Source organism: Diachasma alloeum, unplaced genomic scaffold (genome assembly GCF_001412515.2).
Source record: "Diachasma alloeum isolate Michigan unplaced genomic scaffold, Dall2.0 Dall_scaffold_00627, whole genome shotgun sequence".
Taxonomy (NCBI): domain Eukaryota; kingdom Metazoa; phylum Arthropoda; class Insecta; order Hymenoptera; family Braconidae; genus Diachasma; species Diachasma alloeum.
Window position 1 is genome coordinate 202,439 of NW_021680759.1, and position 21,083 is coordinate 223,521.

A 21,083-nucleotide genomic window follows, 5' to 3' on the forward strand; every position below is an offset into this window, starting at 1 on the left:
CCCGAAGCCTTCAAACTTCGAATCACTCCTCCATCATAAATCAGGGGTTGAAAAAGAATCTTTCCGCGGATCTACAGATTCTCGTGCATTGAAGAGTCCGCCCCGCGGCGGCAATCAATCAGGACGAAAACTCCAGTCTAGACCTTCAATCACAGCCTCACAATCCGAAATACCTCCCACCCCCCACCAAGCAAAACTGAATTAAACGAGGGATAACAAAATTCTTCAACACGAAACCTCATTCACCCATCGCATTACACTAATCCAGTGAGCGAAAAAATCTATACAACATCACGAGGGGTGAACATATGGTGGCTGCAAGCGAGGGGAGGATTGCCTTCGGAATTGGAAAGGGAATGGGCACAAGTTGAGGGACGAGGTTTGGCCCTCGTGCCTCGGTGGTGAAAGCTGATGGCAGATCGAATCCTCAGTTCGAGGGGGTTGAATGCGCGGGATGCCAACTCACCTTGCGCATTTCATCCACTTTTCCCCATTCGTACAGGAACTGGAGTTGAGTGTCGTGCACTCACCAGTCAGTAGTTACTGAGAAAGCGCGAGGTGACGAGTTCCAGTGAGTGAACAATTCCCCCCACTTTCCCTCCCAGCAAAAAAATCCCCCGATAATTGAGAAACCAAAATATCCAACTGTTTGCAGATTGAGGCTTGAAGTGATAATCGGTGAATAATGAGTCTAGCTGAGGGTGAGCTGCCGTCGGTGGTTGAATTGAATGTGGGTGGAGTCTTTTACACGACATCGCGATCAACCCTGATGAAGGAGAGTGAGTCGCATTTGTCAGCGATATTAACTGGCAAGACTAGTCTCGAGAGGGACTCCAAGGGGCGGTACTTCCTGGATCGCGATGGGGTGCTCTTTCGTTATGTTCTCGATTTCCTCCGCAATGACTCGTTGATTCTACCGGAGGCATTTCGCGAGCGCGAGAGACTACGCTGCGAGGCCGTCTTCTACGGACTGCCGGGCTTGGAGAGGGCCATCAAGGAGCCCAATGGTAAACGTCCAGTTGGCTACATCACTGTTGGCTATCGCGGCAGCTTTGCCTTCGGTCGGGATGGCCTTGCCGACGTCAAGTTCAGGAAGCTCTCCAGAATACTTGTTTGCGGACGCGTTGCGCTGTGCAGGGACGTCTTCGGGGAGACCCTCAACGAGAGCCGGGACCCCGATCACGGCATGTCCGACAGATACACCTCCAGGTTCTTCCTCAAACACAGTTTCATTGAGCAGGCCTTCGATATGCTCCAGGAGCAGGGCTTCAAACTTGTTGCTAGCTGTGGATCGGGCACTGCGGGCGGCAGTGCTGAGCAGCTCAAACCCGGGGTGGATTCCGAGGAGAATCGGTGGAATCATTACAATGAATTTGTTTTTGTTAGGGAGTAAGGGCTGCGGGGACCGCTCGAGGTGCATTCGCAACAATAATCTTGACAATGATACGCGCCTATCGCTGTACGTAGACACATAATTGAGGGGTTTGGGATTTTACGGGGGGTCATTCTTTGAGCGGGGGGCGATAGCGAGCATTGGGTTCAGTTTTGCGTTCTTAGGCGGTGGTGGTGTGGGGAGCTTGAGGATTAGTCGGTGGGGGGATGGTTTTCACGATGATTTGGTCTTTTGGTAAGGTATTCTACTACTTTAGTACTGAATTGGGTCGGTAATTGGGGGTTTTTAGAGAGGTTCAGCTTAACTTATTCTATTTTTAATTCGAGATATTTTTTGTAGAATTTCTTTGGCTCCAATTTTCAAATTTTTGTTTCGTGGTATTGTTCTTTTTTTTCTTTTCAGCGTGGAAATCAAACGAAAGAACTGGAATTTGAGCCAAGGAAATTATATGGAAAATATCTCAATGGAATAAGTTGTCTAGGAAAATCGAATTCTTTTGACGCTTTTTATAGAATATTTCCGATTGACCATTTCAATAGAGTCGATGAAAAACTAATAGAAAGTTCAATAGAAATCAAATAGAAAATATTCTGTAGAAAAAGGCAATAACATCCAATTCTGCTATTTTTGCTGTATAACTTATTATGTTCAGATATTTCTGTAGAATTACCCCGGTTCAAATTTTCCAAGGATTTTTTTCATTCTACACTGACATAAAAACAGCAGAGTTCTCAAACAAGTCTTATTTGTGCCAAAAAAAATCGCTTGTTAAAAATTATTGAAGAGATTGAGAATTTTTATTGCAAAAATAGATTAACTCTTTTCCAAAAACTTATAAAATTGAAATGCTATAGGAATTCGAGGGGGTTTCTATAGGATTTCTATTAAAAAATTCTACTTGTTTTTCGCGCTGATTCTATTGGATATTCGATAAGAAAAAGTCTATAGATTTCGAATTTCCAAAAATTCGAACGGAAATTCAAAATTTACTATTTCTTATCAAATATGCAATAGAATCAGCGCAAAAAACAAGTACAGTTTTTCAACACAATTCCAATATAAATCCTGTAGAAATCCTATAGAATTCCTAGAGAATTCCAATAAAATTTTCTAACGAATTCGCTACATTTTCTATTGAATTTTTTTACTCTGTACAGAAAGAAAAAGTACTAAAATTCGAATTCGTTCCACAATTGCTAGACTTGTTCGCTAATTTTTTCTCCAACTTTTTTCTCCGCACAAACATCGATTCGTCTCCAGCAGAATGTCTCCTTCCATTCCCCCTATAATCCTTCATTACAACAGAGATAATTTGATAATTCAGTAATGAAGTAGTAGAGCGAAATAACTTTCCCGCCATCATCTAGGGATTGAAGTACCTAAAATTATGAAAAATTTCATAACGAAAATTGTCAAGCGAAATTGACTCATCTCACTTCCTCACTTCGCCACATAAACGAGATAATCTTCTACGAGACGTAATAGACTTCCAACCACTTCCTCCAATATATTAGATAACTTACGACAATTGTAGGAGGCAAGTAACGACTCTGACTGTCTGCACGGGTATTAAAAAACAAAAATAATAATAATAATGGTAAAATTAATGCTGTACGATCAACTATTTATACTGAGTAACTGTAGATACTGCAACCTGTAACACTTGATGCATTCAACTGTTGCATTCACAGAGAATATGTAATATATGTAACTCTTGTTTCAGTCACCAATGCACATATCTGTAATGAACGAACGAGTGCGCCAATTTTTGGAAATCAATCATTGATGTATCGTTGAGATTTCTTTTTTTTTCGAGAATATCGCAGAGAAAATGTAGGGAATTCAGAATACGAATCATTATCCAGGGTCACAGCTGCAGTCTATTATTATTATGAATGTGGAATGAAAGATGAGGAAAACGAGTGTTACGTGCGCTAGACCTTCACTTTCACATGAGAAATATGAAAATATTATTTGTTGATAAAATACGTTATTTCAGGAACAAAGTGATGGAGCGAAACTTGTCGACTTTATTTTTTTTTAATTTTGTTTTAGCTCAGTCTCGTGAGGAACTTTTTGTGGGGAAATATCAGAGCTAGAAAAAATGTTCTTGCAAGATTTTTTATATCTCCCTTACATTCGAACATATTTATGAAAAAAACGTTGCGAAAATGATAGGACTCATGATAGAAACGAAAATATATGAACGTCTTCAACTGCCAATAATTCGAGATCGGCTGAGTGAAAATCAACAATTTTCTTCTTCATTTCCGAAATCTTTTTTGGAACTTTAGAATGAAATGTGACTTGTGGAAATCGCATCGTTTGTTCGAGTGATAATAAAGTTTGTTTCACTTGACTTCTCACAATTTCGTTCTATCAATTTGCCACTGATTTCTTCCACAATCTGTCTTCTATATCGATAAAAAATCAATGAGTGCAAAGAAATTTTCTTGAGAAGAGAATACCTAATGTATAGATCTCATCTTCGAGTGTTAGAATAAGTAGTGAATTCGATTGATGATAAAACTATGAGAAATCATTGGAACCAATTCTATGAATATCTGTCATTCACCTTTTCCCTCATGTTGTTGGGGGGTGATTGAGAGAGTAAGAACGATGGACAAAGGGATATTATAAACGTAGAAAAATATTTTTTATTCATCAATTAATTAGTGACAATTCAGCTAGATTGTTAGATAGCTACGTTCGATTTTAGCTTCGTACATCTTCCATATGAATACTCCAACGGTGATAATAGTTACAGTAAATAGACATCCACCTGAAAGGCAATATTTAACGTCAAATGGTAGAATTAGACATTGTTTTTGATGCATCATAGTTAAAACTGAGTTTTTGATACATCCTTTTGGTGATATGTTATTTCGAAGTGCTGAGAGAATTGAATATTTTATTTCTTGGGGATTTCATGAATTATGCGATGATTTTGACTCATTTAGTAGCAAAATTTCTGTTGAATTTGTCGTTCGTCTCGAGAGAGAGAGAGTGACTAGGGACCTTTGTCCAGAGATATTTTTATTGGAAATTTCGTCAGCTTCGAACATTTTCTCGTGAGCCTAATTCATTATTTGTTCGATTTCGAATTCAAATCGAATTAAAATCAGTCAATTGCACAGTTGATAAAAATAAAAAAGTGATGAGTGAACTTTAGCATTTGTTGTTCTTCCATTTCTTCTGACAAAAAATACAAAAAATCAGGTTTTTTATTTTTTTCTTTCATTCTAATGTTTGTGGATCATGCATTTACCTCGACAACTATCGATACTGCGAAAAAATATTTGATGAACTTCGTTGTAACTGATAAAATTACAAACAAAAAAGTCCATTTTAAATTTCTTTCAAACCACCAATTATTAATCGGGTCCTTTATCTCAAATTTTACTACTTCCCCTTGAGTTTATTTTTCGTCCATTTATCTCAAGATAATAATAACATGACGTGGAAATACCAAAAGACATTTTTTACAGCTGATGAAATTTCTATCTTCTCTTGACAACAAATAACAAAAATTTATTATTTATATGCTCTTATTACTTTTAATTTTTTGTGACTTATGCATTCATCTCGAAAACTATAAATTTTACGAGAGAATATCAGAAGACTTTTTCGGAGCTTCTGAAATTTCCAATAAAAAAGGCCATTGAAATTTCTCTCCGAACTAATTGTCGAGATAATCAAGCACTAAGAAAATAACAAAAAACGAATCAACCAGATCTCCTCCGTTTCATTCTCAAAAATTGTCCTACATCCCCCTGACCAAAATAATCTCAGCAACTGCTAATCAAAATTGACGAATAAAACTAGAGACAACAGTACAATAACGAACAATTAAACTCACCCATAAAACTAAGTGTATCAAATTGCCTCTTGACGATTGTACGCGATGTACCCAGTGGCATCGCAGTAGTTGTACTCAATCTAGCCGTGTTAGTACTCAAATATTGATTATTTTTCGTTGTATAGAGTGTACCAGTGGGTGACGTAGGCGAGGTGGTGTATTTTTCAGTTACAGGTGTCACACTGGAGATCAGTGTACTCGGGGTTGTTTCATTAGCAACAACCACTCTCGTCGACGCATTAAACGCTGGCACAGCAGTAGTTGTTTCATCTTTTGTCTTATTGTAATTGATTTGTAACTTGTCTATCGATTGTTGAAACAAATGTACATTAACATTAAGAAAGGGAACCAAAATGAAAATATATAAATTAAGTCGTAACACGCACGAAAATATTTCATAAAGACCTGGCGATTTAGATATAAATAATTCTATTAATTTTCGGCCGATTTTATTGTAGTATTTCGTTGCGTCGTTCACTGCGCGTTTTTTAAGAGAAAATGTCTAATGGAAAGTATTTCATGGGAGAAATCAGTAGAATTTCATGTTTATATGATACAAAGTTTTCTATTGAGACATTTTTTTTTATAAATTCCTCGACATGAATTTTCTAAATTTTCTAAATATCCTAAACAACGGAAAATTTTATCGAAAATTCGGTTCGAGTTCTATTGAACTTCTATCCAATATTTTATTAGTTCAAAGAATTCCGGAGCTTCACTGCGCGGTTTTTAGATAAAATATCCAATGGAAACTATTTTATCGGAGAAATCACTAGAATTTCCTCGTGCGTACAAGAATGAAGAAATAGCTACAATGAGTCAAAAATTTAGATTTTTATCTACAAATCTCAATATCATACAGACATGACCCTAAAAACATGATTTCTTCACGTTTCATAACATTCTAGACCATTTACAATCAAAATTAGAAAATCGAAAAATCGGCCAAAAACAAGGCTTTCATTCGGAAGCAAAAAACCAAACATTGCAGCCGAGGAATTCTGTAGAAAATACATGAATACATTTAACACATAGAAAAATCGAATTATTTTAATTTTTTCGATAGAATCTTAGCCATTGAACGTTTGTGTTGAAATTTGCATTGAAAATTTCGATTGAAAAAAAAATGTGGAGTTAAGTTGCGAACTTTTTTAACGAAATTCGCCTGGAATTAATGAAAAATTCACTAGAAATCCAATAGAATTGTTGAGCGAATTCGCAATGTTTTTCAACGAAATCTTTTCGTACGTGACAGCACGTAGTTTAGGTTAGAATCTTAAGTTTTGACGCTTGTAATGATGTATGACGCTTATCAACTTACCGCTGTCAGCACACCTGACACCAAAACATGAGAATAGTATTAAAATAACGTGCCACAAGCTCGTGTATTTCATCTTCAATCAATAGATTTTTTTTTCTTACTGTTGGATTAGGGTTTTTTTTAGCCATGAATCGAGGCGGATATTGTCACTGTCCCTTATGGGGCTCCCTTGGGGCACATATTGAGGTTGGCATAACCGCTGTTTGGAGGAAGAGAGAGAGAGAGAGAGAGAGAGAGAGAGAGAGAGAGAGAGAGAGAGTCTTTTCCGGACCTATTATTTTGGAGCGGGACCTTGGCTCCGAAAACTTTCGGAGCAACTCCAGTAAACAAAATCGATAGGAGCGGTGGGGGGTGAAGTATTGAGGGGCGCCAGGGGAATTGAAAATTGTGGGATGGAGCATCAAAATTTCAGGCATCTGAAACTGATTAATGAGGCGAAAGGTTGATATCTCACTATAGCACAGAATAAGATCTCTGGAGGCCAGATTTTTTATTTTAGATTGGAGGGATTTTTATAATCTCAATTGAAGAATCGAATGTTTTCGAACTGATAATTTCCATAATTCTGATAATTAGCAGCAATAAAAAATGTCCAATTGTTGATAACAAGGTATAATCAGCTAATTTAAAAAATTTCACTCAACATTATGATGGATTCACGATGTAAAAAACTTCAGCTTGAATTACTCTCAAAATTTTCTAAAATTGTCAATTCTCAGGATTTTTATTCGAGGAATTAATTTTTGAATTGTAGATAAATTGGGAATGTTTCCCCTTGAATTGAGTATTGACCGATTTTTATTCCGATGAAGAATAATAAATTGCTTACGGAGTCATTCGAGTGAACTTTTTGTTTTTCAATGGGAGGAAGTGGGATATAAAGAGATTTAGGGATACTCTAAGGGGGTTGAGACCATTTTAGGACGGAATATCAAAACTTTTTAGATTCTTGCAGGTGATTACCCTAGGGGAAAAGATTGATATCTGGTAATAGCACGGAAAACAAAACCTGAATCGAATTTTTATAATGGATTAGGGGTTTCCTACATTTTTCCGGATTCTTACTTCAAGAATGTCAAGCAAGTCTTAACTAAAAAATGCTTTAATCTTGAATAAAAAATATTTATTCTTCAATTGAGAATTTTTTCATGCGTGAATTTTCTCATACTTGAGTGATGAAATTGCGGATTCTCAATTCAAGAAAATGATTTGCTCTCGCTTTACGATGAAAAAAACCTAATTAAAAATGTCCATCTCTAAAATTATTGTCAACTGAATAAGAAAAACCAAGGAGACACCATGAAAAGTCCCAAAAATCCATGAAAAATCCTCTTTATTCACTCAATTCCCAAAAATCCAGCTATCAAAAGAAAGCCATAATTACAATAACTTTAGATTACTGCCCCCAGCTCCCCCAATCCCCTAACAAATATCGATATTTTTCTTCGCCGAGGCATTGAGCCCCGCAACATCCCCCGACTCCAGCTGCTTAAGCAGCCTGAATAACGCAGCAGCTTCCCTAATCCTACTGAACTCAATGCAGAACGCCTGCACCTCGATGAACAGCTCTTGCACATTAATAATCTTATTCCTGATCAACGACTGCAGGAACACACACACCAGCCTCACAAGTCGATTCTGCATGTACCTGTCCTTGATAGTTTCACAGGTAGAAATGCAGTTGCTAATGTAAAGGTGAACAAACTCAGTGGGAAGATCAACAGTAGTGGTGAGACGATTGACGACTTCCATGGAGTGCAACGACATTTCCATGTTAACGAGAACACTGAAGTACTCGGTTATCTGACTAGACTGCATGAGTTTGAGGAGTACTTCAATGGCAATCAGTGGATTGTTCTCGACGAGATCTGGCAGTTTCAGTGGTGTCAAGCCAATCGAGTAAACCAGCTTGGGATCCTTCTCGAGCTCAGTCACCAGGTGCTGCTGTTGCTGGAGAGTCAGTACATTTTTAAAAGCCTTTCCCATCAATCTACGAGCCTCAGCCCCTGCGCTATTCGATATGCACATCGTTGTGTCGTACTCCACTGTGAATTGGGATCGCTCGGTCACGTCCATCCAGGGAAGACCACTCGATCTGTTGTACAGCGGAGGCGCCAGTCTCAGGAATTCAGGGAAGTAGTTCTGACTGCAGATGGGGGGATCTCCGGAGATCAGGCTCTCGATCACCTGATGGATAAAGGAAGGGTCGTGATGAGTGTGTGGGAACACGTACGACAAAACAATCAATTTTCATTCAGATTCAGGAGTTTACCAGAAACAATTTCATGCCGAATAAAGTAAGGTTTCTGAAGGTTTAAATAATTTCAATTAAGTATTTGTAAACAACGAATGTTAAAAAAATAATAATTCTGTGCAAAATGTAATTTAAATTGCGCTGAATATTCATGATTTTTTTCTAAATTTTCTCACACAACTTAATATGACAAATTTAATGATTGAAAATGGTTGAATCTATAGATATCCTTAAGCCATTGAAAGTAATTGACTCCTCTCAACTAAATATGGTCCCCATATTAGGAAATTATTCTCTCATTGTAAAAAGCCAATGCAATTCCAATAGAATAACGAAATTGTTCTTAAAAACGTGAATAATCTTATGGATCTCACCTCCCTCCTAGTAGTCTTATCACTCTCCACCTTCTTCGAGCCCTCGGAGTCCGGTAAAATGATGGGACTTCCACACTTGCTGACCGCCGGAAACTCGGACTGCTGTTCAGCCAATTGCAGCTGCAGATTGGTCAGTGCATCGTTGTTAACGTTTGCTGGGGAGAAGTACAAGTTGTCGATGATCTTCCTGGGGGTGCGTTTGAGGGTCTCAGATGAATTGAACCCCAGCAGACTAGCTAGGAACTTGGTCTCGTACTGGGACAGTATCGGGGCCTGGCCAGATTGGCTCGATTTTTCTGAGTTGATGGGCTCCATCGGCTTGAGGATCTTGTTGAAGACACTGGCAAACGGTGTTGATGCGAACGACTCGTTCTGGTAGAGGTGGTAGAGCAGTGCTATCGCTATCAATCTTTGGGAGGGGTTTGGGAGCAAGTCGATCTGCTGGAGGAGGAGCACCAGGGTCAGACCGACCTTGAAACGATCCTCGGGAGGGAACTCCTGGTGGAGCTGCTTTATGAGGGTGTCCAGGGGGGTGTTGGCATTCTCCTCGTCGAGGAGACGCAGGAGCTTCAGCAGCTCTGGGGGTGACAGGCTCATTTCTCAGGAGTTTGGGGCTTTAGACTGCCAACGAGTTCTTGGTGTTGGCTGTCTTCCTCCTGGGGATTTTAATTTAAATCATTTTTTAATTGTTGAGACATGTGAAAGTATGTAATGAGGGAGAGTGGCCGGGCAAAATGAAATAGTCGAAAAACGACTGTTTGACGGAATTCAAACAAAAAAAAATTTTCTATCAACTATTCTTCAAAATTAATTTTTGTTTATCAACTTTTTTACATTATTTTTTAACTGCGTTTTAAGAGTTTCAGGAGTTTTACCAGATTAAAAGCTCAAGGAAACAATTCATATGAAATAAATTCACATGAAAAATTCTGTCTAATTAAAAAGAACTGAATAGTAAAGGTAAATATTGTTTTGGAGAAATTGAAAAAAAAAACGAAAAAAAGACAAATATAAATTTTCAATAAGACTCCAACAGAAGTCTCACGGAAACCTCCAGGTTTTCATACTGAGTTTTTTCATCCGGTTATATCGATATTTTATGAGTATTACTCACTTTCTAATGCGGTTATCACGCACTTACGCTTTTGCGGTTTAGTGACACTGATATCAGGGGGGGCTCCGTTCATTCTTCCACGACTGGACACAAAGAGGATAGACTAAAGTAGAGGCTCAGATCTCGGGGTTCAGGCGATCCCAAGCCAAAAATAGTATCACCTCAACGGAGGGATGGCGCCACGGTCGAATCTGACGGCTGGGCGAGCTGCCTGTGCCGGTAACTCGGCAGTATCAGAACGCAGCCGCTCTAGTTGTTGAACTGTCGAGTTTCATAAACATAAACGATCAACTCCTACGACGAAATTACACAATAAAACAGCAGTTTACGTACAGACTGTGGGTTATCACCCAAAAATAATCGTTTAATCGTTGAAAATACTCAGTTAAAATGTGGAAATGGATGAAATCCTTTGGAGAGGCGTCCCTTGATGCTCGAGAAATCGTTACACCAACGCGTACTATATTCTAGTTGTATTTTATTTCGACAAACATCTGATTTTGCGTTGATAGTTGATGGTTTTTTAAAAGGTGAGTGAGCGGAATTGATTCCAGTCTGAGGATATTTTTAAAAAATTTGGAGCAGAGGGGCTAGTGGTGTTTTGGTGGGATTCATGAATATAACCTCACTCCTCTGTTTTTGTGGATCTGTTTCAGTTGATTTGACGTTTCCGGAGATTTTTAACAAAATGTCTGACTACACTCGAGGGATATTGAGAGTTGTTGTAGCTCAGATATGCCAGACCATCGGCTGGCACTCGATAAACTCGACACCCCTGGAGTTCATGGTTGATCTCATGCAGGAGTACTTCCTCAGGGTTTACAGATTGTCTCATCAGTATTCAGAGATTTGTGAGTTGTTAATGATTCCATAATTCATCGGGAAGGGCGGGGCAAATTGAACTTTTACTTTTCTTGCAATGTTGAGTGGGCTCTTCTCGAAGAAGAAGAATTGTACATTTTTAAGGGGTAACAGAAGGCTACCGTTTCCTCGAAATTTTCGTGATGATACATCGACACCCCACGTTTTTTTGTGAAATACCTTCGAGGAACTTTCAATCAAAATTATCAGCAGATTATTTTTACTAATTTACTAATGCTGTAACTGAGGATTTTCTTAACTGGGCTCGGTGCAACCTATTTCAAACATTTCAAACCTCTGCAAGTTGACCCATTTAACCTCGCGTATAAACAGCAACTTTAAAAATCATTTTTGTGTTGCCCTGCTTCTGCGGTTTCTCAAATTTTGCCAACGTCGTCGAAATGGATTCAATAACGTGTGAAAAAATCTTCATAAAATTGGCTGCATTTTGAGAATGTCCTACCCCTCACCCGATTATCTTTAATGACCGTTTTCACCACCCACGCCACATTTCTCTAAATATCCCAAAATTCCAGTGGGAAGAACGGAGGTGAACCTGGATGACCTTGGCCTGGCGTTCCAGCACATGAGTATCGACATCGAGCAGCTCTCGGAGTACGTAAAAAACGTGGACTCAGTGCCCTGTGCAATATCAGTCCCAAAATACCCGATAACCCGTGAGAACCACCTGAACTTCCTGAAGCCAGGAAGTAGAGAAGTCGTCACCAGATCAGTCCACATCCACGAGCACCTCCCAGCGATGCACCCAGACGACGAAACGACCTCCGACAAGGAGCCCGAGATTCGTCCGGACTCCCCCCTGGACAGGCAGACGACATCCCCAGGTTCTGAGCCCTCAGTCCTGACTCAGTCCCCAGAGATAATATTCAAACGTCCTGGGGAGCCCCTGTCAGACAGTCCAGGGATGGGCAAACGCCCGAGGATGGACAACGAGAGCAGACCTCTCAGAGAAATCCACAGTGTCATGATGACGACCTCAGGTTTTCTCTCGCCTGCACGCGAGGGAAAACTCCCTGAGCCCAGGACGCCAGTCCAGGCTCGAGCGGACTCTCCACCGCCTGCGACGTACCCCATGGTCCCCCCCGAGCTAAAATCCGAGAAGAAGATCAAGAAAATCGTTAAGAAGACACCTGAGGACAAGAAATTGGACAAGGAGAATAAAAAGAAGAACCGAAAGCAGGAGGATTTGTTCAAAGCTGACAAGATCACTGAGCCCAAGGTGAAGAAGCTGGCGGGGATGAAGGAGACAGCTAAACTAAAACCCCTGAAACCTGGTGGGGTAAAGACATTCTCACCGTCAACGAGTCCAACCCCAGTGCATCCAGCACAGAAGGAGGAATCACCGTCGAAAATCTCGAAAAATAGTGCACCCAAGGGCAAGGGAGACAAGACATCTCCCCTGAATCCACCTGACAAGAAGGAGGAGAATGTTGATAAATTGCCTTCAGAGCATGACAAGCAGAAGCTCAATATTTTTAAGAAGATATCGAAGCCTCGGGACGACAAAGATGTTGTCGATCATCACAAGCACAAGGAGGTGGAGTTCAGGGATAACTCGCCGGGGCTGATCATTGATGAAGTTGGGGATAAGCATCGGGAGGTCGAGCCCAGGAGGGAGGAGAAGAAGGTCCCTCATACGCCTGATGCTCATGCTCATGGGGACAGTGATATCATGGATCTGAGGAGTCCCAATAATGATGTTTATATGTTTGACGATATGTCACCGCCGGGGACGCCCAGCACTCCCAAGACACCTGAGCTGAATGTCCCTGGGCCACCTGTGGAGACTAAGAAAAAGAGGAAAGAGAAGGGTAGTAAGAAAAAAGATAACTTGAAGAGCCCTGGGTTTAAAGAAAGTCCGCAAAAGGTATATTTATGATATGAATTCATTATTTTTCGAGGAGGAGTGGAATGTGGTTGCTAAGTCATTATCTCTTGGATTTTTCATTTTGAAGAAAAGAAAATTGTTTGCTGGATAATTAGTGGTTTTAGGTGGAAATTTTAAACGAATTTTGGTTAAGAATTTCATCAGTTTCAAAAAGGATTTTGTTTTTTTTATTGACATCGATTGTTTCTGAGATTAATGCAAAATTAATGGAAATTAATTTTCACTCGTTACGACGTCATCGAGTTTTCTTTTTTGTTAAATATTCAATCATCAGACGAAGCGATAATAAAAAGTGCTCTAATATTTTCCCCTGAAAGCAATTAATCTCGAGATGAACGGAGAATGATTGAAAAACAATTCAAACTCATTAAATTATCGTCAATTTTCCATTTTAATTAATTGAAACGGTTTAAGTAGATTTTGACTTTTGATTAGTTTTCAATGAATACCTCCAAACATGTTCCAAATGTTTCTCAATATCTCGCCCCTGAATTGCCACATTCCAGAAACAAGAGCACATTCGAAGAAGTGAAAAAGTCAAGATTTTTGCCACATTTCACCACTCTACCATCGCTTTCTTTCCCCAGAGGAAGACTAAACTGAATCCCAGCAGTATTACTTCACATGTATCACCACGACCAACAAAATTGTACTAACAACATAACTACCATAAGTCCATCAGAAATATTATTTATTAATAATAACTCCATTAACTTCCATTAATTAGGATAAACCATCTCATTAGTGTAAGGTATCTCTCAAAACGATTCCAAAAATCGAATGTCAATAATTTTCATAATCTTAGAGAACACTCGAAAGAATTACCTAAAAGGAAAATTATTTATTTATTAGATTTAGCTGAATAATGTTCAAATAACGAATATTTTTCGAATAAAAGAAAGTATAGATGATAACTGTAGCATTCAATACATTCACTCATTCACCTAATCACTCATCACTAACTAAAAAAAACAGATCATTACCGAATGATCAGTAACGTGAAAATTAATCTCGTGTGGAAAATCAGTGTAGTATTCCTCCGGTAGAAATGAACGTCTTAACGAGTTTATACCTGATATTTTCCCAGAGCAAAGTGGTGCATGATATGACCGAGGAGGTCCTGGGGAGGCCGAAAACCCCAGAGGCACTGGAGACCTGTCTTTCAAAGGACAGGACAATACCACCGAGTTTTCCGTACTTTCCGCCGTTCCCTGCGGCCCCTGGGCTCATTCCCACAGGCCCACTTATTCCACCAGGACCAGGACTGATACCCCATGGGCTACCACCCATGTTCACGAGATTTCCACTTCCACTGGGACGAGGTATGCCCACTGCACCACCAATTCTCCAGCACTTGCCCTTGCCACGACCACCATTCTTACCACCTGCCAACATGAAAATCATTCCACCGAGGTATGATTTGTTTCCTGCTCCAGGACCGAGTCATCCACCAGTGCCAGTGCCAGTGCCATTGAAGGTGGAGAAAGTGGAGAAACCTGAGAAAGTTGAGAAGGTAAAGCCAGATGTTTTTCACTTCTGAATGGAAGATTTTTAATTGCTCAACTTTGAGTGGACTATTTTTTACCATTCAGAAGCAAATTGCTAATCCATTAACAAAAAAATTGTATTCAGGAGAAAAATAAAATTTAAATGACCATTTAATTCACTTTCCAGAAACCGAAAAAACACAAAATTGATAAGAAAGACAAGATAAAAAAGAAAAAAGACAAGAAAGAAAAGCACAAAGAGAAACTGGAGAAGAATAAAGAGAAGAAGGAAAAACTGGAGAAAATCAGGGAGAAGAAAGAGAAGAAAGACAAACGAAAGGAGAAAGAGGAGAAGGAGAAGGAAAAGGAGAAAGAGAAAGAGAAGGAGAGTGAGAGTGTTCCCAAGATCACCCTCAAGCTCGGTAAATCCTCGCCGAGGCCACCCACCCCTGATAATCCATCGACGAAGAAAATGTGAGTATTTTGCCGTGAAAAATTCCACATTGTTGAGTCAATTCGTTTTAAATGATTTTTCTTTTTTTCAGAACAATTAAACCACTCGTGAAAAAGCCCGAAGACGTTGTCAAAAGGGAATCTAGTCCAGAATTAGCAAAAATTTCGGCGTTAGTGACGAGACCTCCAAAACCAAAAATTCCAAGTAAGAATGGTTTTTTGTTTCTGAACGGACGCTTTTATAATCGTTCAAATTTTATTTTCCAATTTTTTGTGTGAATAATGAGAGAAGAATAATAAAATAAGAATTACAAAAAAAGATCCCATTCTCTCTTCTCATTTAAAAAAATGCGATTGTCCACTTGATTGCAATTAAATCCATCATTTTTATTCATGAACCTCCAAAATTGTAAAATCAATATTGAAGATGAAATCATTTGGTTTCAAACAATTAATGAATTAAAGAACATCTTCATGATTATTTTCTTTGATAAAAATGAAAAGAATATTTCAATTGATTTGAGAACACTAACTTTACCATTTCATGTACTTAATCATCATTTTTGTTTTATGCAGAAGTAAAAGCAGATAAAAAAGAAGAAATAAAAGAACATGTACCTGTAGTACTACCAGATCGTCCAGTTGCAACAATAGTTGATAACACAGGCCACCAAGTGTGGATTTGTCCAGCCTGTGGGAACCAGGACGATGGAACCCCCATGATTGGATGTGACGATTGCGATGCCTGGTATCACTGGTACGGAATTCCTATTTTTTTTACCGACTTTTCCCTTCCTTTTTCACTTTTGACTTACTAATGAATTCCTTTCATTCATTTATACAATTTTATTTGCAGGGTTTGTGTTGGAATGCAAGTTCCCCCAGCCGACGAGGAGAACTGGTACTGTCGAATATGTTTAACAAAAAAACAGGAACTCCATCACGACAAGAAGAAAAATAAGAGAAAGAAGAAAGTTAAAATATCAGTGTAAATTTCATTATTATTATTATAAATACATTTTTCACGAGTATCAGGTTGTTTTATGGTAATTTGTATTGCGAGTCTCGTCGTCACTAGAAAATTTACAAAAATTTTTATATTTTTCATTGTGCGTGACGAAGAGATGTGATTATCCAAAACACAAAGAGAAAAAATGATTGAGGATTACATTATTAAAAATTATTAAATTAAAATGATTAATGTGGAGTTTTTTCAATTGGAAATTTTAGAAAAATATCATTTTTGCTGGAGTGATTGTATTTTCTTCAGCAATAATTTTCAACAGATTTTTCTCTCTGTGTAGTCACTGAGGAGTAGGTAGTTGTAGACAATCAGATTATCTAGCTCTATTATCTTTTTATTTATACCTAGATCATTGACTCTGCTTCAATCGATTGTTATTGTTTATGTTAATTATGAATTACAAATGTTTATACACGACATTTAAGCACTGAGAGTAATAAAATTATACCAACAATTATTGTTGAAGTGGAAAAGTCATTCTGTTGTCAGACCTGGATCAGCTCTTATGGTAAGTAATCGACAGCAATGAAATTGAAATTGAGGTATCAAGCGATGGCTTTTTGTTTGACGAAATCGATGCTGAATTTTCTGATGAAAGATCATCACATCAATTTCGTTTTGATTGAGACGTTTCAATTCGGGAAAAATTGTGGCAATTGACGATGGGCAATCGTTTAGCTCCACTGAAGAACCCCAACGCTGAGATCGATGAGAATTCTTTGAGGAACTCGAGGCTTCCCATTATTTTCGTCCTGGGAGGACCAGGGGCTGGCAAAGGTGAGCTCCATCCTGTCGGCGAGAATAGCGAGGGTGAAACGGTTTATTCTACGTATTGGCTGCCACATGGTAGGCTTGTTCTCAAAAGCATTTAGAATATCAATTTCGTAAATAATTAGCGGTGGGATATGAACTACGTAACAAATGCATTTTTTTATCAGACAGGAAAAAATTCATAGAAAAACTGGGGAATTCGATGGGAAATTCTGTTGACTTTTTATTGAACGTCTGTTGACTGAGGATTTCCAATAAAAATTCTTTCACAGAAATAATGAGAAGAATTGCATCTTGCGATACTTGTTCTATTGAGACATTTTCTACAGAAATTCCTCGACACAAATTTTGTAATTTTTTTGGTGCTGTTTTCATTTGAAAAATCGCCTGCAAAACATCAGAAAATTTGAGCCAAGGAATTTCTACAGAATAAATTGTATAGAAAAATCAAATTCTATTGCTTTTTAGTATACAATATTTATTTCATTCTCAATTTTCATTAACAAGAAAGGCGCACAGGTAAGCTGTGGGATTTTTTAAAGGAATCGGCCAAAAATCAATAAGAAGTTTACTAGAAATCCAATAGAATTTTCCTTTCTAGAATTTCTTGTGGAAAACGTTCTATAGAAAAATTGAATTATTGTTGATTTCACGAATTTTTCTATAAAATTGGTTCTATCGGAAATTCTGTATTACATTCTCCATTACCATAGAAAATATTCTACAGAAAAAGTCAGTGGAATTCATTTTTTCTACACAACTTATTCCACTGAGATTTTTTCTATAGAATTTCCTCGTTTCAAAGTTTCCAAGATTGTTTGTCTGATTTTCTTGATGACAAAAATTAAATAAAATGAAAAAAAAAACTTGGGCCGAAAAAATTCGACAGAAAATATCGCAATAGAATATTTAAGTCTTTTTAATATTTAGAATTTGCTAGCTTTTTTTTATTAAATTTATTCACGTGTGTAAAGCTGCGGCATTCTTCAAGAAAATTCAATAGAATTTTCTATCAAATTCGTTACGTTTTTCCACGATTTCTTTTGTGCGTGTCTCCCTCGAAAAAATGAATTACCCAGAAAATTTCAAACTTAACAAGAAATTACCGTTTTGCAAGAATATTACCGAACCCCAAATATCGACAAAAATTCCAGGAACTCAATGCGAGCGTCTCGCCCGAAAATACGACTACATTCACATATCCAGCGGTGAACTTCTCCGAGAGGAGGCATCAAAGCCCACAGAGCGTGGCCTAGTAATCGACAAAATGATGGGCCGAGGAGAGTTAATCCCAGTGGATCTAGTCCTGGACTTGATAAAAGAAAAAATGATTTCCTCGCTGAACTACACGAGCGGCTTCGTCCTGGACGGTTATCCCCGCGAAAAGTCCCAAGCGAAGCTCTTTGAAAAGGCCATTCGTCCACCAGACGTGGTAATCTACTTAAAGGCTGAGGAAAGTCTCCTAAAAGAGCGACTCTTAGGTCGGGCGATTACGTCAGGACGGAGGGACGACAATGAGGAGACAATTGAGAGACGAATAAAATTATTTCTCCGGGAGAATCGAGCTCTTCTTAAACATTATGGGAAGGCTCTTTTCACCATTAATGCTGAATTAGACATGGAAACCGTTTTCAATGAGCTCTCAATGCTTGTTGACAAGAATATTGGCGCTTCTCAATTCAATAGAATTGAGTAATCGGAGCGATATCGAACGAATTGTGCTCTTAGAATTGTTCCTCTTTGGAAATTTGTGACGGTCGAATGATGTAACTGACAAACGTATACAGATCATTACAGAGGGATCGGTCAATACTATTGAGGGAGATGACAGGACAATAAATTATTTCAATTTCAAAATATCTTTCAGGTTTTTTAGAGTTGTTGAGGTTGAAAATTTCGTGGGGAATTGGGAAAATAACTTGTTCTTAAGGTGTTTTCATAATATTAAAAAAATGTTCTTACGAAATGAAAAGATTTTATCTGTGTCTGAGTGTCATTTTTCTTTTATAAGCTCCAGGTGTACAACGAGGCAAAAACGAAAAGCATTGAAACGTTATTGTTATAATGGTATAAAATAAAATGCATACAAGCAGTGGGCGTGATTACAATGGACGTGAAATGTGAAGAAAAGGTTTGAATTTCAAATTTTGCTGGAAATTCAATGACATTTCGAATTTTTCTCATCTTATTTTCAATCGAAGTATTTTGAATCGAAGCATTCAGCTATTGAACATTAAGTTACGCAAAATTTTCAATTAATTGAAAATTGAAAAATATATTTTCTCGGTTTTTATCAATTTTCCTGGGGTAATTGAACCAAAAATTGTAGTTTCCACTAATTTTTTCCTCAAGTTTTGCATTCTTGATGCAAAATATGCATCCGCATTATCCTAGTTTATTAAAAAAAATGATTAAAAACTCCTTGATCCTTTAAGTTCCTCAAAAAGCGAATTTCATCCCCAAACAATGAGCAAAATTCATCTCCTAAAAATCACCCATTCATCAAAAATTCATTCTAAAAGTTACGATGATGATAATTCCAGCGACACGTCAATTAAAAATCCCTTGAATCGTCTGAATTCCTCAAATAGAGAATTTCATCCCCAAATAATAGACCGCATTTATCCCGTGCATTCGACCCTCTGGAATTGAGAGACGAGACTCGGAGATACTCGCCGAGGCGAAACATTCACAAGTTTGGCTTGTGCAATTGGTGACAAACGAAAGACCGTGTCAGAGGGTAATCCTATTGGTGGACGACAGTGTCACGACGTTGCCCTACGATTGGCTGGTCTTTGTGCGCGGTGGGCGTGGCCTAGTCATGTAATAGGGGCCCGGGGGGGGGGTGAGATTGAGAATATAGGTACAGCCACCCCCTGACGTCCCCACCCTACCTCCTGCCCGGTAGAGGGTGGAATACGACTCCTCGCGTTCTCTCACAAACACCACGGCAAATCCAGCATGGCGGACGTACAGAGTCAAAGCCCTCTTCCACCCTCACCCCACCCCCTCCGGCGCTACGCGCTCTCTCATCCACCGAAGGGGGTTGCGATCTTACCCGGGGACTCCTGGAAAACTGATTACGGCGCACACCAGGGCTCCCAATGTCGACACCCGACGAACACTTCAGGAATCGGGAGTTCGATGGAATAATTAATTATACTAGAGTCGAATCCTTCGCGTTTGCAACACCTTTTTCCCGGATGGATGAAGTAGAACTGTGTAGTTAATGTTTTGGAGGAAGGGGCTGACTCGAATACATGTTGATTGGAGCGGCTTTATTCTAATTGGTGAAAGGGAAATTTTCAAGTTCAAAGACTTGATTTGAACAGGGATTATAATTTTCTTTTTTTAGAAATGGCGGGGGGCTATGCCCCTGGCTCGCTCCGCTCGCCAACCTCCGTATGACCTACATGTGACCCCCATATCACTCGCATGTGATCTCTATGTGACCCCCATAATCCTTATCACCTTATTCATACCCTCAATTTGACCCTTAACCTTGTGACCTTTAATCTGAACCTTATGATCCCTATTTGGACCCTTATTCTACCCTCGTTATATTCTGAGCCTCATGACACTTATTTTGACTCTCATTCCGATCGACGATTTTTTCGTGTGTAACTCCAAACAGAGTCAGTTATAAATTAGTTAATAGAAATTATTTTATAATAATTAATATAAATTAATTAATTATAAAATAATGATTTAAAAAATATTAATTCATATTTATACAACTTTAAACCCAATAATTTCTCTCACCGAATGCCCCTAATTCCCCCCCCCACCACTTACGAAAAAATTTGATAACAAAATCTAGAGAATTCCCTAGATAGTTCTATTGGATTTCTATTAAACTTTCTATTAGTTTTTGACCGATTCTAGTGAAATGTTCAGTAGAAAAAGTCAATACAATTCGATTTTTCTGTACAACTTATCTTATTGACAAATTTTCTATAGAATTTCGCCGGCTTAAATTTTCCAAGTTTTCTTCTTCGATTTTCTTCATGAAAAAAAAAAAAAAAATAGAAGGAAAAAATGGGAAAATTTGAGTCGAGGAATTTCTATAAAAAATCGAATTCTATTGAACATTCCAATAGAATCGGTCAAAAACTAACAGAAAGTTCAATAGAAATCCAATAGATAATAGATTTTGTCACCGAATGCGCTAGATTTTACAATTAAATTTTTTCATGCTTCACTCAAAACCGAGTCAGAGCGCTGTAAAAAAATAATGTTTAAAAAAAATCCATTCTTATTTAT

At 38.4% G+C, this 21,083-nt stretch overlaps 5 protein-coding genes across 6 annotated transcripts; 3 read left to right on the top strand and 2 right to left on the bottom strand.

Moving 5' to 3' along the window:
• Positions 1-505: 505 nt before the first annotated feature.
• On the top strand, positions 506-2,139 carry LOC107043768 (BTB/POZ domain-containing protein KCTD16). Its single transcript, XM_015265384.1, has 2 exons — positions 506-571; positions 656-2,139. Exon 2 carries the CDS (start codon positions 686-688, stop codon positions 1,391-1,393), a length of 708 nt encoding a protein of 235 aa, XP_015120870.1. The 5' UTR covers positions 506-571; positions 656-685; the 3' UTR covers positions 1,394-2,139.
• A 1,886-nt stretch (positions 2,140-4,025) lies between these two features.
• On the bottom strand, positions 4,026-6,772 carry LOC107043791. The gene is made up of 3 exons (XM_015265437.2): positions 6,574-6,772; positions 5,253-5,555; positions 4,026-4,175 (listed from the first exon to the last, which is right to left on the bottom strand). Exons 1-3 carry the CDS (start codon positions 6,644-6,646, stop codon positions 4,081-4,083), a joined length of 471 nt encoding a protein of 156 aa, XP_015120923.1. The 5' UTR covers positions 6,647-6,772; the 3' UTR covers positions 4,026-4,080.
• Positions 6,773-7,889: 1,117 nt separating this feature from the next.
• On the bottom strand, positions 7,890-10,396 carry LOC107043792 (CCR4-NOT transcription complex subunit 11). Its single transcript, XM_015265438.1, has 3 exons — positions 10,316-10,396; positions 9,202-9,857; positions 7,890-8,760 (listed from the first exon to the last, which is right to left on the bottom strand). The coding sequence occupies exons 2-3, from the start codon at positions 9,796-9,798 to the stop codon at positions 7,996-7,998; spliced, it is 1,362 nt and encodes a 453-aa protein (XP_015120924.1). The 5' UTR covers positions 9,799-9,857; positions 10,316-10,396; the 3' UTR covers positions 7,890-7,995.
• A 169-nt stretch (positions 10,397-10,565) lies between these two features.
• LOC107043793 (transcription initiation factor TFIID subunit 3) lies at positions 10,566-16,056 on the top strand. 2 transcript variants are annotated; one of them, XM_015265440.1, is made up of 9 exons: positions 10,566-10,845; positions 10,972-11,166; positions 11,713-13,064; positions 14,173-14,407; positions 14,522-14,598; positions 14,760-15,046; positions 15,118-15,230; positions 15,602-15,782; positions 15,882-16,056. In XM_015265440.1, the coding sequence occupies exons 1-9, from the start codon at positions 10,746-10,748 to the stop codon at positions 16,015-16,017; spliced, it is 2,676 nt and encodes an 891-aa protein (XP_015120926.1). In that variant the 5' UTR covers positions 10,566-10,745; the 3' UTR covers positions 16,018-16,056. The 2 variants fall into 2 exon arrangements, with proteins under 2 accessions (XP_015120926.1, XP_015120925.1); XM_015265439.1 differs by having other exon boundaries at positions 14,173-14,598.
• Positions 16,057-16,711: 655 nt separating this feature from the next.
• Positions 16,712-18,516, top strand: LOC107043780 (adenylate kinase isoenzyme 1-like). Its single transcript, XM_015265414.1, has 2 exons — positions 16,712-16,895; positions 17,975-18,516. Exons 1-2 carry the CDS (start codon positions 16,712-16,714, stop codon positions 18,514-18,516), a joined length of 726 nt encoding a protein of 241 aa, XP_015120900.1.
• The last annotated feature ends 2,567 nt before the right edge of the window (positions 18,517-21,083 follow it).